The following is a 15,821-nucleotide window of genomic DNA, read 5'->3' as shown; positions in this document are numbered from 1 at the left end:
TCATTGTCCTGTCAACACAAAACTCATGAACATCCACATCATGCATCATGGCTTTCCTCCCACATTAAACTGACATCTCCTGTTACGAAAGAAGCAGCCTGCAAAATTGTGCTGCCCCAAGACTACTAAATTGTTTGAAGGACAAGACAAGATCCAATGATGTTGTGCTCACAAATAGCATACTAAAAGACTAAGCTGACCCTTTGTTTCTAGCTTTTACAATGTTTTGTTGATTGGTAATTTGTTTATGACTTAATATATTTTCTCAGAAGAGATTATTTTTTAGGAAAATAGAATCATATCAGTCCTGGCAGTATCTTAATGTTGTCCAGGGCCCCGTTCGACAAAGCAGTCTTAGCACTAAGGTGATCATAAGTCCCATATTTTTACATAGGTTTAAGATTGCTTTGAGGAAAGGGGGCCTGGGCAGGGATTGACACCATTAGTCATACCCAGCTAGTCTACAGCTCCAGGGCAAGGATTGACACCATTAGTCATACCCAGCTAGTCTACAGCTCCAGGGCAAGGATTGACACCATTAGTCATACCCAGCTAGTCTACAGCTCCAGGGCAAGGATTGACACCATTAGTCATACCCAGCTAGTCTACAGCTCAAGGACAGGGATTGACACCATTAGTCATACCCAGCTAGTCTACAGCTCCGGGGCAGGGATTGACACCATTAGTCATACACAACTAGTCAACAGCGCAAGGGCAAGGTTTGACACCCTTGGTCATACCCAGCTAGTCTACAGCTCAAGGACAGGGATTGACACCATTAGTCATACCCAGCTAGTCTACAGCTCTAGGGCAGGGATTGACACCATTATTCATACACAACTAGTCAACAGCGCAAGGGCAAGGTTTGACACCCTTGGTCATACCCAGCTAGTCTACAGCTCCAGGGCAAGGATTGACACCATTAGTCATACCCAGTTAGTCTACAGCTCAAGGGCAAGGATTGACACCCTTGGTCATACCCAGCTAGTCTACAACTGAAGGATTGACACCCTTGGTCATACCCAGCTTGTCTACAGCTCAAGGACAGGGATTGACACCATTAGTCCTACCAAGCTACCCAATTACCCAAACTTGTAAGAGGCGACTAAGAGGATCAGGTGGTCAAGCTCGCCAACTTGCATGGATCAGTTTTCATGATGTCAATCACTGGATTGTCTGGCCCAGACTCGATTATTCACAGGCCAACATCATATTGCTGGAATATTGCTGAGTGTGGTATTAAACAACAAACAAACATACTCAACTGGTCCACAGCTCAGTTCTGACGAGTGGTTTATGAAAAATAGATTTTGGCGAAAAGACAGCTTGGTTGTCCTTGTGTTCACTAGTCTGAGACTAACAGTCACGTGTCCATGTCATACCCTGTCCTTGTGTTCACTAGTCTGTGACTAACAGTCATCTTTCATACCCTGTCCTGGTGTTCACTAGTCTGTGACTAACAGTCATGTGTCCATGTCATACCCTGTCCTTGTGTTCACTAGTCTGTGACTAACAGTCATGTGTCATACCCTGTCCTGGTGTTCACTAGTCTGTGACTAACAGTCATGTGTCATACCCTGTCCTGGTGTTCACTAGTCTGTGACTAACAGTCATGTGTCATACCCTGTCCTGGTGTTTACTAGTCTGTGACTAACAGTCATGTGGCCATGTCATACCCTGTCCTGGTGTTCACTAGTCTGTGACTAACAGTCATGTGTCCATGTCATACCCTTTCCTTGTGTTCACTAGTCTGTGACTAACAGTCATGTGTCATACCCTGTCCTGGTGTTTACTAGTCTGTGACTAACAGTCATGTGGCCATGTCATATCCTGTCCTGGTGTTCACTAGTCTGTGACTAACATTCATGTTTCCATGTCATACCCTGTCCTGGTGTTCACTATTCTGAGACTAACAGTCATGTGGCCATGTCGTACCATGTCAGTCAATACCTTTTACGTTTTCCCCTCACCTCTGAAACGGCAAAGCGAATGTTGCGGGACTTTGCGATAATATTACCAACAAATGTGTCTCCAAACAGATCACAAATACCCTTATTAAAAAGTGACCTGTCCTCACTATCACATACCTGTTCACATCCATTGTGTTTTGTTTGCAGCTGTTCGAGGGGATGAAGGCCTACAGGTGTGTGGACAACAAGATCCGCTTGTTCCGGCCCATGGAAAACATGAAGAGAATGAACAGGACTGCAGAAAGATCAGCTCTGCCGGTGAGTTACCAGAAAGTCTGCTTCAAGGATCATATTGTACCCAATCTGCTTAAGGTTTTTCTGGAAAAAATATTGTATGAGAAGGAAAACCAACTCTTATATAATGGTGGCATACTTGACATCAATGCATGTTTTAACAGTTAGATTAGGTCCAAGCTACTGATACTTGTCGTAAGAGGCGATTTATGGATCAGGGCCCACTTGCACAAAGCGATCTTAGCGCTAAGGTGATCTCAACTCCCATACTTTAACATAGGCTTACAATACGTTGTGTGCAAGTGGGCCCTGGAACCTGTTCCACAGAGCAATCTTAGTGCTAAGCTGGTCGTAACTCCCATACTTTATCATAGGCTTACGATCAACGTAGCACTAAGATCACTTTGTGGAACGGGGCCAAGGTGGTCAGACACAGTGTCATGTGTGACGTCGTGGATTAATGCTCTTGATGTCAATCACTGGTTTGTTTGGTCCGGACTCGGTTATATACAGGCCATCGTCATTTATCTGGAATATTGGTGGGCCATGTGGTGTTAAACAACAAACAAACGTACAAAAACTTGTGGCAAGTGGTAGGAAGACTCATCATGCTATCGACAGACTATGATATGGAATGCTGTGGTTTACTTCCTAAGACTTTTTGTGGTGCATTGGCCAAGTTGTTAATTGTTATAAATGTACATAAAAATTCCATGTTTTTGTGATCCTTATGATCCCTTTAGTTTTTTTACAAGTTCAGGGCTCCAGATAACTTTTTTAGGAATTGAATTTTACTCAAAGGTTTCTATTTATATTGGGTTATTACATTTTTTATTGGGTAACTAATATTTTTTCACTCATCTATTCATCACTCTTTTGGGGTTTTCCCAAAATCAGTAAACATTTTGAGATTTAAAAAAAAAGAAAAGAATGTTTTAGATGTATATAAAGGTTCTAAATATAGGCTTAACTCGGAAAGTAAATTAGCTCGTAATTGTGTTTCGGAAATTTGCTCCATTGTACACATGCTCAAAAAGGTTCAGTGGGTATTTACGCATGCTGTTTTTATACATTTGAGATTTTCATTATATGCATGCATTTCTGTATGCATGTTAATTGAAAGTAATTGGGTTTTAAATATTTTTTGGGGTATTTTACGCAAATACGCAGCTTAGAAAAAAGATGTAAAACTCAAATTTCTTTGTATGTAGGATTTGTATAATGATGTGATGACTCCTGCTTCATAGTGTTGAGTTGTTTTGTTCAGACTTTTGACGGCGGTGAGCTGGTGAAGTGTATGAGCAAGCTGATCAGCATTGACAGCGAGTGGGTGCCGTACTCTGACGCCTGCAGCCTCTATATCAGACCCACTCTCATCGGCACCGACGTAAGTTCCCTACCCCGAGTCATAGAACACGGCCCACAGGGAGTTCGTGACATACAACTATCCTAACAACATACAACATACTTTTCATTGGCCATGTTGCTATTATCCTTTGTAAGTGGCCGAAGTCTTAGTTTGAATCTTATACACATGGATAGCTCAACCTCATCTCCCATAAGGTAAAGTCTAGGGCAGGGTTGCTCAGTGGTCGCCATGTTGCTTGCTGTGCAGAGTTGCTTCCCTTAGCTGCCAGGATCCGTTGTTCTTTGTGTGAATCTTGTGCCACAATTATAAGATTTGTCATCTACTTGTGGGTGCCACCAAAATGGTAAAGGTCTTTGACCTGCATCACTTTCTGCCCAAATTAAGCTGGTACCTGATTGCAATCAACTCACTCACTCATGCTTTCAGAATACTCTTGTCATGGAATCCATGGCAACATTAAAGCAGCTGTTGCTGAAATTAACTTAAATAGTGTAAATATATGTCACATGGCCAAATTTTCTATTGTCTTTGTCATGGGTGAGTGACTGTTGTCCCAGTGCAAGATGGGGTAGCTGTTCAAGTGTCTTCTTGTCACACTGAAGATCCGGGGTAGAATAGGTCTTCAGCAACCCATGCTTACCGTAAAAGATTACTATCCTTGTCGTAAAAGGCGACTAACGGGATCGGGTGGTCAGGCTCGCTGACTTGGTTGATGCATGTCATCGATCCCAATTGCGGGGATTGATGCTCATGATGTCAATCACTGGATTGTCTGGTCCAGACTCGATTATTTACAGACCGCCGTCATATAGCTGGAATATTGCTGAGTGCGGCGTTAAACAACAAACAAACCAACCAGGGTCAAATCCCCACACCAGTACAATGTGTGAAGCCCTTTGCTGGAATGTGGATGGAATATTGCTGAGAGCAACGTAAAATCCAACACACTCTCTTGTGCAAGTCTATTCACCTCATTCTGTGTCCCATGGAGGTCTCACACAGTTCTGGGTCAGTAACCAATGCTTGTTGGAAAAAATCCCATTCAAATGAGGATTGGGTGGTCAAAATGTTTGACCTGGCGGACTTTGTGTTTGTACCTCAGAGATGTTAAGTCACTGCTCATGCTATCAACCACTGGTAATTTACAGGCTGCAGTGATATGTTCCACTCGAAATATGTTAAAGAACCAGATTTTTTTCTTATGACTAGTTAATATGTCATGCCATGACAGATTAACTTCAGTCATGAAAACATCAGGTGTTCTTTAACTTCTTTTGAGTAGTATAGTTTGGATATTGCTGACTATTGTGTAACGACACTCACTCACTCACTCACTCACTCACTCACTCACTCACTCACTCACTCACTCATCAAGTCTGATTTGGGATCTTTATGCAAGACATTATTTTAAGTTTGTCATTCACTTCACATGCATGGATCACTAACTTTCATTCTATGGCTTGTCACAATGGCTGACTCGTCACGATATGGCTGAAATATTGCCCATGTGATGTTAAATAATAACTCACTCACTCACTCACAATGGCTGATATCGGTGACTTTGTTGGAGACAAATGTCCAGGGGATATTTTCATTTTAGAAAATTATGATAAGAGTCTTGCCATCACCAAAATCATTAAATATATCTTCAGATCATTTGTGATGACAATCAGTCAATGCTTGGAATTGAACCAATTTGAAACCCTCAGTAAATGCTTTTGGATTTTAGAAACTGAAATGACAACCAATACTCAAAGGTTTTTTAAATCATGCAATAAAAAAAGTAGAAAACTGGGTGATCTTTAGTTGATAACATGGATAAAACAGATCTTCTTTTCTTATTGTCTCCAGGGCAGTCGGGTAGCCCAGTGGTTAAAGCGTTCGCTCATCACGCCGAAGCCCCCTGTTTGATTCCCGATATGGGTACTATGTGTGAAGCCCATTTCTGGTGTCCCCCACCGTGATATTGCTGGAATATTGCTAAAAGCGGCGTAAAACCCTACTCACTCGCTCAATCTTATTGTCTCCATATTTCTCCACTTCAGTTCAAGGGGCCAGAATTGATGCCATTTTTCTTTGCAGGAGTTGAGTCCCTTGCTTCTACAGCCAATCACAGCGTAGCTTTGGTCACAACACCATAATGCTGTCATAGGCACGTGGTTCCACCGTTTTCTCGTACTCCTACATTGCTCTTGTACTTGCATGGTGAAACAAAACATTGAAGGATAAAATTTCAAATGAAAAAACATGGATGATACTGTTGCTGACTGAATTTTAAAATGTTGGATGACATCAAATGATTTTATATTAAAACCAACAGTTTTCTGAAAATGTAAATTTTGTGTTTAAGGTTCTTTTTCTTCAGAGGGAAGGATTTGAACTCAATGTTTTGTTTCATCATTGTGTTCAGCGAAGCTCGTTACCATGGCTACCATCGGGCATCCATGGTAACCATGGATACAAGTTCAAACATTGATATGAACTATGCTTCCTATGTATTAACACATGATAAGGTTGAAAATCTTAACATTGGAATCACTCATTAGGAAAACAGTTTTGGAAGAGACAACAGAAAGGAATAACTGCCACCGAAGGAATAAGTTTTGCAACTTTTAAGACTTCTTGGTTGCAAACTTATGCTACAGACTTTTATTCAACCTACCGTAGTGTCACGGTTGTAAGCACACATGGCCTATGTGATTAGTTTAGGAATGATTCTCAAAAGCTAGTTTTTTAGTTGAAATTTACATCATGTGCACGTGTTGACCTGCTTATCTTGATTTTTTCAAGTTTTTTCTGAATTTTTCAAGTTTTTCTGAATTTTTTCAAGCCACCAACAAGCATCGCCCCTGACTTCATTGTATTATCCTCTCGGTTTTGTTCAACTAGAAGTTCAAATTACAATTTACATGTTCAGAACTCTAGCTTAGAAATTCAATTCTCAACGGTTTGTAAATTGGAAACGAAAAATATTTGTCATGTAAATTTGATTAATGTTGTCCACACAGTGAATGGCACCCATCATGATCATGGCGAATGCTTCTATTTGTCTACTCTTGATACACAGTAGTTGCAATTAATCTTCCCATATCAGGCATTTATGTTATCTTGATATGGATGAAATGGTTACAGATTAATTTATTGGTCTATTGAACAAAACGGAGACCGGGAGCGTCATGAGTCATGTTGTTTAGAGAGTTAGTGTGCGTGACTGTGAAGATTTCGTCATGCTGTACACCCGTCCAGCATCTGCTCTTGTTTCGTTTTTGCAATGGATTTATGTCTGATAGGAAAAGAAACTTAATGTAAAACTAATTTCCGACTAGTAACAAATTACCATGGCAGCTGCTAGAGGATGGTGAAAAAGGAGAGTTAATATCTCATAATTAATCACCTTAGTACCATCCAAGTTAAAAAAAATTGAGGTACATAAATAATTTTGAATGGCATTGTCATCTAAAAGGTATAGATTTGGTGTGAGCGTGGTGTGTCGATAAGAGGATGCTATACCATGTTCCCCTGTGTAGGTGGGACATTGTTCACAACACCTGTATGGAAATACGCATTGTGTGGAGGAGGCCGTGCAGAACTCCTCTAGTTACCTGCCTTGGGACAGCGCCACCTTCCTTTTTCTTGGAGGTAGCGTAGGGAGATAAGCCATTACCGTACTGTACCTGTTTACTGGGTATGCTGTAGAAATATAAATGTATGCATTGTATGGAGGAGGCTGTGCAGAACTCCTCTTGTTACCTGCCTTGGAACAGCGCCACCTTCCTTGTTCTTGGAGGTCGCATAGGGAGATAAGCCATTACCGTACTGTACCTGTTTACTGGGTATGCTGTAGAAATGTAAATGAGTGCGTTTTGTGATTCAGGCATGTGTGAGTTCAACCTTAATACATCTGTTGTTGCTGAAGATGTTTGTCCCAGGTGAAAGGAATGGGATTTCTGAATGCAGGTGTAAGGGATGAACAAGTCTGTTTGAATGTGTCCATGGCAACAGACTGTTGAGAATGCATCAGTGTTTGTGTGTAACCATGGTAACAGACTGCTAAGAATACATGTCATGTTTGAGTGTAGCCATGGTAACAGACCAATATTAATGCATGTCATGTTTGAGTGTAACCATGGTAACAGACTGCTAAGAATGTATCAGTCATGTTTAGACTTTAAGTGTAATCATGGTAACAAACCAAAATGTTTCGTCAGTCTGCTTGAGTGTAACCATGGTAACAGACTGCTAGGACAGGGTCTGCCACTGCCTCCTGTACAAGACATTGCACCTGAGCCAGCCTTATGTCATGAAGACATGTATCTCTCCTAGCTTTAGTCGGGGCGAGGGGGTAGCCTAGTTTGTAGTCTGTGTCGTTAGGGGACTTGGTCTTGTGGAGGCTATGTGATGGGAGGGTGTATCTCCAGTAACTTGTAGTTGTCTGTCGGACTGTGCTGTTTGATGCCTGGTGCCAGCCAGTATGGTAGGATGGCGAGGAAAACATGTATTTCAAGTATCCTGTAGTTTTATCTCTGTCGAGGACTTCGGGGCTGCCTGGCAGTGCTCAACAGCCTTGTGCCAGCCGGTGTAGGGGTAGTCCATGTGATGAAGACATGTATCTCAAGTATACTGTAGTTTATCTCTGTCGAGGACTTCGGGGCTGCACTGTGACACTCAACAGCTCTCAAGGAGGCAGAGATAACAGGTTGTTAAGGAGGAATGTAGTGGGGAAACCATGTCACTTCGTCAGCTTGTGTGTGTGGGTAGCAGGTGCCTTGGCTTACAGCATCAGGTTAATGTCAGCTTGTGTGTGTGTGGGTAGCAGGTGCCTTGCTTACAGCATCAGGTTAATGTCAGCTTGTGTGTGTGGGTAGCAGGTGCCTTGGCTTACAGCATCAGGTTAATGTCAGCTTGTGTGTGTGGGTAGCAGGTGCCTTGGTTTACAGCATCAGGTTAATGTCAGCTTTTGTGTGTGGGTGGCAGGTGCCTTGGCTTACAGCATCAGGTTAATGTCAGCTTGTGTGTGTGGGTGGCAGGTGCCTTGGCTTACAGCATCAGGTTAATGTCAGCTTGTGTGTGTGGGTGGCAGGTGCCTTGGCTAACAGCAGCAGGTTAATGTCAGCTTGTGTGTGTGGGTGGCAGGTGCCTTGGCTTACAGCATCAGGTTAATGTCAGCTTGTGTGTGTGGGTGGCAGGTGCCTTGGCTTACAGCATCAGGTTAATGTCAGCTTGTGTGTGTGGGTGGCAGGTGCCTTGGCTTACAGCATCAGGTTAATGTCAGCTTGTGTGTGTGGGTGGCAGGTGCCTTGGCTTACAGCATCAGGTTAATGTCAGCTTGTGTGTGTGGGCGGCAGGTGCCTTGGCTTACAGCATCAGGTTAATGTCAGCTTGTGTGTGTGGGTGGCAGGTGCCTTGCTTACAGCATCAGGTTAATGTCAGCTTGTGTGTGTAGGTAGCAGGTGCCTTGGCTTACAGCATCAGGTTAATGTCAGCTTGTGTGTGTGGGTGGCAGGTGCCTTGGCTTACTGCATCAGGTTAATGTCAGCTTGTGTGTGTGGGTAGCAGGTGCCTTGCTTACAGCATCAGGTTAATGTCAGCTTGTGTGTGTAGGTAGCAGGTGCCTTGGCTTACAGCATCAGGTTAATGTCAGCTTGTGTGTGTGGGTGGCAGGTGCCTTGGCTTACTGCATCAGGTTAATGTCAGCTTGTGTGTGTGGGTGGCAGGTGCCTTGGTTTACAGCATCAGGTTAATGTCAGCTTGTGTGTGTGGGTGGCAGGTGCCTTGGCTTACAGCATCAGGTTAATGTCAGCTTATGTGTGTGGGTGGCAGGTGCCTTGGCTTACAGCATCAGGTTAATGTCAGCTTGTGTGTGTGGGTTGCAGGTGCCTTGGCTTACAGCATTAGTTTAATGTCAGCTTGTGTGTGTGGGTGGCAGGTTCCTTGGCTTACAGCATCAGGTTAATGTCAGCTTGTGTGTGTGGGTGGCAGGTTCCTTGGCTTACAGCATCAGGTTAATGTCAGCTTGTGTGTGTGGGTAGCAGGTGCCTTGCTTACAGCATCAGGTTAATGTCAGCTTGTGTGTGTAGGTAGCAGGTGCCTTGGCTTACAGCATCAGTTTAATGTCAACTTGTGTGTAGGTAGCAGGTGCCTTGGCTTACAGCATCAGGTTAATGTCAGCTTGTGTGTGTGTGGGTAGCAGGTGCCTTGGCTTACAGCATCAGTTTAATGTCAGCTTGTGTGTGTGTGTGTAGCAGGTGCCTTGGCTTACAGCATCAGGTTAATGTCAGCTTGTGTGTGTGGGTGGCAGGTGCCTTGGCTTACAGCATCAGGTTAATGTCAGCTTGTGTGTGTGGGTGGCAGGTACCTTGGCTTACAGCATCAGGTTAATGTCAGCTTGTGTGTGTGGGTAGCAGGTGCCTTGGCCTACAGCATTAGTTTAATGTCAGCTTGTGTGCATGGGTGGCAGGTGCCTTGGCTTACAGCATCAGGTTAATGTCAGCTTGTGTGTGTAGGTAGCAGGTGCCTTGGCTTACAGCATCAGGTTAATGTCAGCTTGTGTGTGTGGGTAGCAGGTGCCTTGGCCTACGACATTAGTTTAATGTCAACTTGTGTGTAGGTAGCAGGTGCCTTGGCCTACGGCATTAGTTTAATGTCAGCTTGTGTGCGTGGGTAGCCGGTGAATCGGCTGTCAGTGTCACCATGGCAATAGTAAAATGTGTGTGGATATAACAGAATTAAGAGGTCATCAATCAGTATTATCTTGTGGGAAGAATTCTTACCCGAAACATCAATCCAAGATGCAACAATATACCTGAGGTCATCTATTGCAAGATTAACTGTAGGTGTCGGCCAAGATACAACAATATACCTGGTCATTCATCTATTGCAGGATTTACTGTAGGTGTCGGCCAAGATACAACAATATACCTGGTCATTCATCTATTGCAGGGTTTACTGTAGGTGTAGGCCATCATACAACAATGTACCTGAGGTCATCTATTGCAGGGTTTACTGTAGGTGTCGGCCATCATACAACAATATACCTGAGGACATCTATTGCAGGGTTTACTGTAGGTGTCGGCCATCATACAACAATTTACCTGGTCATTCATCTATTGCAGGATTTATTGTAGGTGTCGGCCATCATACAACAATATACCTGAGGTCATCTATTGCAGGGTTTACTGTAGGTGTCGGCCATCATACAACAATTTACCTGGTCATTCATCTATTGCAGGATTTATTGTAGGTGTCGGCCATCATACAACAATATACCTGAGGTCATCTATTGCAGGGTTTACTGTAGGTGTTGGACTCTCTGAGTCATCCCACTATTTCAAATCTGCCAATCACTCTCTCTTACAATTCCCACTTTCACTTCACATCAAATAGTTGTAAAAAAAAATGTTCAAAGGTCGCTTGCAGCAATCCTTTCTACTTGTTGTCAAGTGCCGTCCTGCATCTAGGCTACTCTGTCGTTCAACGTAAGCCAACACCCTTTAGAGTTTATTGTTTGTGGACTTTACAAGGAATATGTGTCCTGGCCTTGTGTATCAGAATATGTTGTTCATTGTTGAAATGAGACTGGGTGGGTTGTTTTGCAGGTTATGCAAATACTAACTGTTCACAAGCAGGATCTTTAGTTTACTTACAATGAAACTTTTTCAGAGAGTGTAGTTGGGGGTTTAAAGCGTTTGGTCTTCACACCGAAAACACAGGTTTGATTCCCCACAGAGGTTCAGTGTTTTGAAGCCATTGTCTGGTGTACACCATCCGGATATTGCAGGAATATTGCTGAATGCTCACTCACTCACTCAAACTCACCATCTCACTCACTCACTCACTCAATTTCACCCACTCACTCACTTACTCAATCTTACCCACTCACTCACTCACCCTCTCAATCACTCACTCAGTCACTCACTCACCTTCTCACTCACTCATCCTCTCTCACTCACCCTTTCACTCTCTCTCACTCACTCACCCTCTTACTCTCACCCTCTCTCTCACTCACTCACTCAGTCACTCACCCTCTCACTCACTCACCCTCTCACTCACTCACCCTCTCACTTACTCTCACCCTCTCACTCACTCACCCTCTCAATCACTCACTCAGTCACTCACTCACCTTCTCACTCACTCATCCTCTCTCACTCACCCTTTCACTCACTCTCTCACTCACTCACCCTCTTACTCTCACCCTCTCTCTCACTCACTCACTCAGTCACTCACCCACTCACTCACTCACCCTCTCAATCACTCACTCAGTCACTCACTCACCTTCTCACTCACTCATCCTCTCTCACTCACCCTCTCACTCACTCACCCTCTCACTCACTCTCTCACTCACTCACTCAGTCACTCACCCTCTCACTCACTCACCCTCTCACTCACTCACCCTCTCACTTACTCTCACCCTCTCACTCACTCACCCTCTCAATCACTCATCCTCTCTCACTCACCCTTTCACTCACCCTTTCACTCACTCACCCTCTTACTCTCACCCTCTCAATCACTCACTCACCTTCTCACTCACTCACCTTCTCACTCACTCACTCACTCACCCTTTCACTCACTCTCTCACTCACTCACCCTCTTACTCTCACCCTCTCACTCACTCACTCACCCTCTCACTCACTCACCCTTTCACTCACTCACCCTCTTACTCACCCACCTTCTTACTCACTCACTCACTCACTGACCCTCTCACTCTCACACTCACTCACCCTCTTACTGTCACCCTCTCACTCACCCTCTCACTCACTCACTCAATTTCACTCACTCACTCAATCATACCCTCTCACTCACCTTCTCACTCATTCACCTTCTCACTCACTCACTCACCCTCTCACTCACTCTCTCTCACCCTCTTACTCACTCACTCACTCACCCTCTTACTCACTCACTCAATTTCACTCACTCACTCAATCATACCCTCTCACTCACCTTCTCACTCATTCACCTTCTCACTCACTCACTCACCCTCTCACTCACTCTCTCTCACCCTCTTACTCACTCACTCACTCACCCTCTCACTCACTCACCCTCTCACTTACTCTCACCCTCTCACTCACTCACCCTCTCAATCACTCACTCAGTCACTCACTCACCTTCTCACTCACTCATCCTCTCTCACTCACCCTTTCACTCACCCTTTCACTCACTCACCCTCTTACTCTCACCCTCTCAATCACTCACTCAGTCACTCACTCACCTTCTCACTCACTCACTCACTCACCCTTTCACTCACTCTCTCACTCACTCACCCTCTTACTCTCACCCTCTCACTCACTCACTCACCCTCTCACTCACTCACCCTTTCACTCACTCACCCTCTTACTCACCCACCTTCTTACTCACTCACTCACTCACTGACCCTCTCACTCTCACACTCACTCACCCTCTTACTGTCACCCTCTCACTCACCCTCTCACTCACTCACTCAATTTCACTCACTCACTCAATCATACCCTCTCACTCACCTTCTCACTCATTCACCTTCTCACTCACTCACTCACCCTCTCACTCACTCTCTCTCACCCTCTTACTCACTCACTCACTCACCCTCTTACTCACTCACTCAATTTCACTCACTCACTCAATCATACCCTCTCACTCACCTTCTCACTCATTCACCTTCTCACTCACTCACTCACCCTCTCACTCACTCTCTCTCACCCTCTTACTCACTCACTCACTCACCCTCTCACTCACTCTCTCACTCACTCACCCTCTTACTCTCACTCACTCACTCAATTTCACTCACTCACTCAATCATACCCTCTCACTCACCTTCTCACTCATTCACCTTCTCACTCACTCACTCACCCTCTCACTCACTCTCTCTCACCCTCTTACTCACTCACTCACTCACCCTCTCACTCACTCTCTCACTCACTCACCCTCTTACTCTCACTCACTCACTCAATTTCACTCACTCACTCAATCATACCCTCTCACTCACCTTCTCACTCATTCACCTTCTCACTCACTCACTCACCCTCTCACTCACTCTCTCTCACCCTCTTACTCACTCACTCACTCACCCTCTTACTCTCACTCTCTCACTCACTCACTCAATTTCACTCACTCACTCAATCATACCCTCTCACTCACCTTCTCACTCACTCACTCACCCTCTTACTCTCACTCTCTTACTCACTCACTCAATTTCACTCACTCACTCAATCATACCCTCTCACTCACCTTCTCACTCATTCACCTTCTCACTCACTCACTCACCCTCTCACTCACTCACTCACCTTCTCACTCACTCATCCTCTCTCACTCACCCTCTCACTCACTCTCTCTCACCCTCTTACTCACTCACTCACTCACCCTCTTACTCACTCACTCAATTTCACTCACTCAATCATACCCTCTCACTCACCTTCTCACTCATTCACCTTCTCACTCACTCACTCACCCTCTCACTCACTCTCTCTCACCCTCTTACTCACTCTCTCACTCACTCACTCAATTTCACTCACTCACTCAATCATACCCTCTCACTCACCTTCTCACTCACTCACCCTCTCACTCACCTTCTCACTCACTCACCCTCTCACTCACTCATTCACCTTCTCACTCACTCACTCACCCTCTCACTCACTCACTCACCTTCTCACTCACTCATCCTCTCTCACTCACCCTCTCACTCACTCTCTCTCACCCTCTTACTCACTCACTCACTCACCCTCTTACTCACTCACTCAATTTCACTCACTCAATCATACCCTCTCACTCACCTTCTCACTCATTCACCTTCTCACTCACTCACTCACCCTCTCACTCACTCTCTCTCACCCTCTTACTCACTCTCTCACTCACTCACTCAATTTCACTCACTCACTCAATCATACCCTCTCACTCACCTTCTCACTCACTCACCCTCTCACTCACCTTCTCACTCACTCACCCTCTCACTCACTCACTCACCTTCTCACTCACTCTCTCACTCACTCACTCACCCTCTTACTCTCACTCTCTCACTCACTCTCACCCTCTCACTCACTCACTCACCCTCTCACTCTCACTCACCCCCTCACTCACTCTCTTAGACCTGCATCACTTTAGGCTTTCTTCCCACATTAAACTGACACGCCGTGATATAACTGGAATAATGTTAAACGTGGCATTAAACCCAACTCACTCATTCACTCGCTCAAACTCACCTCTTACTCACTCACACTTTCCATCTGTACCCGGCTCACAGTGGGATCATGCAAAGTCTGCCGGTTCAGATCACTTGAGTCTATTGTAGTTGTTGAGGGCCTATTTGCAGAGCTTTTAGTCGCAATACGCTGAATCAGAGTGCATTGAGGACACTGCACGACCTCGCAGTGCTGCTACCTGGCCTGTGCAAGCCGCTAGCCAGCCTGTGCAAGCCGCTACCCGGCCTGTGCAAGCCACTTGACATAGTTTACCCATCTTGTCTCCTTGTACCTTCTCTAGGGCAAACAGGCCGATCTTTGACTCGGCTCTGTAAGCCTTTTATTTGTACCTTGATTTTCTATTGTCCCCTTGTCTTTCACACTGGAACATATTGTTTGTTTGGAGACGCTCACCGTTCACTCCTCAAGTGCTTTTGCCATGCACCTCAGTCCCGACCCTTGGATATTCGGTGCCCTTGGAACCCGCAAAGATTCATTGTCTGAGAATAATAGTCCATGGACTTGTCACATGACCAAGTTAGTATGGGTAGGAATAAGCTGGCCCAGCACTATTCAATTGCTACTCTGTTTTCACCGTGTGGGAAGGTGGTGAGCCCATTATGAATCGTCCACTGTGCTAGAAGGGGCTCCTCCCTTACCTGTGACAATCCTCACAATGAGGAAACAGTTATGCAGGTTCTGGCTGTGAAGCAGATGTTGTTCTTCTGTTCGTGTGAAGTATCGTTTACAATTAGTTTGATATAAAAATGGCCGTTTGAATGGTATATTAAATAATCACATCCTCATGGCCAGCATCGTTTTATCTTGATGTGTGCTTCGTGAACAATAAAGGGAGTTGTCTTGCATCTGATAACAAAGCTGTGAGTGTGGGCACAATAGGAGGCAGCAGTGCATGCAGGTAGATGCATATGTGGACCTGCTGATTGTGCTTGTAAATGTGCACTATCATTCTGTGGACTCATGAATAGTACTTATTCTTCCTGAAAAAACATGTATCCTGGTTGATTAATATGCAATTCAGGATTCGGGAAACACTGAGAATGAAAACGCTTTGTCATTTAATGGATTTTTAGATAAATAAGA

The 15,821-nt window shown here is 44.6% G+C and overlaps 1 protein-coding gene across 1 annotated transcript in view; it reads left to right on the top strand.

Moving 5' to 3' along the window:
• The window catches only part of LOC139466723 (branched-chain-amino-acid aminotransferase, cytosolic-like), a 60,690-nt gene that overhangs the window by 25,618 nt on the left and 19,251 nt on the right, over positions 1–15,821 (top strand). Inside the window, 2 exon segments of the mRNA XM_071248373.1 lie at positions 2,118–2,228; positions 3,472–3,591. Coding sequence (XP_071104474.1) covers positions 2,118–2,228; positions 3,472–3,591 — 231 coding nt within the window.

The sequence above is a fragment of the Haliotis cracherodii genome, unplaced genomic scaffold (genome assembly GCF_022045235.1).
Source record: "Haliotis cracherodii isolate W230 unplaced genomic scaffold, xgHalCrac1.p SCAF_19, whole genome shotgun sequence".
NCBI lineage: Eukaryota > Metazoa > Mollusca > Gastropoda > Lepetellida > Haliotidae > Haliotis > Haliotis cracherodii.
The sequence above is the reverse complement of the archived record's forward strand: the minus strand, read 5'-3'. Positions and strand labels throughout refer to the sequence as shown.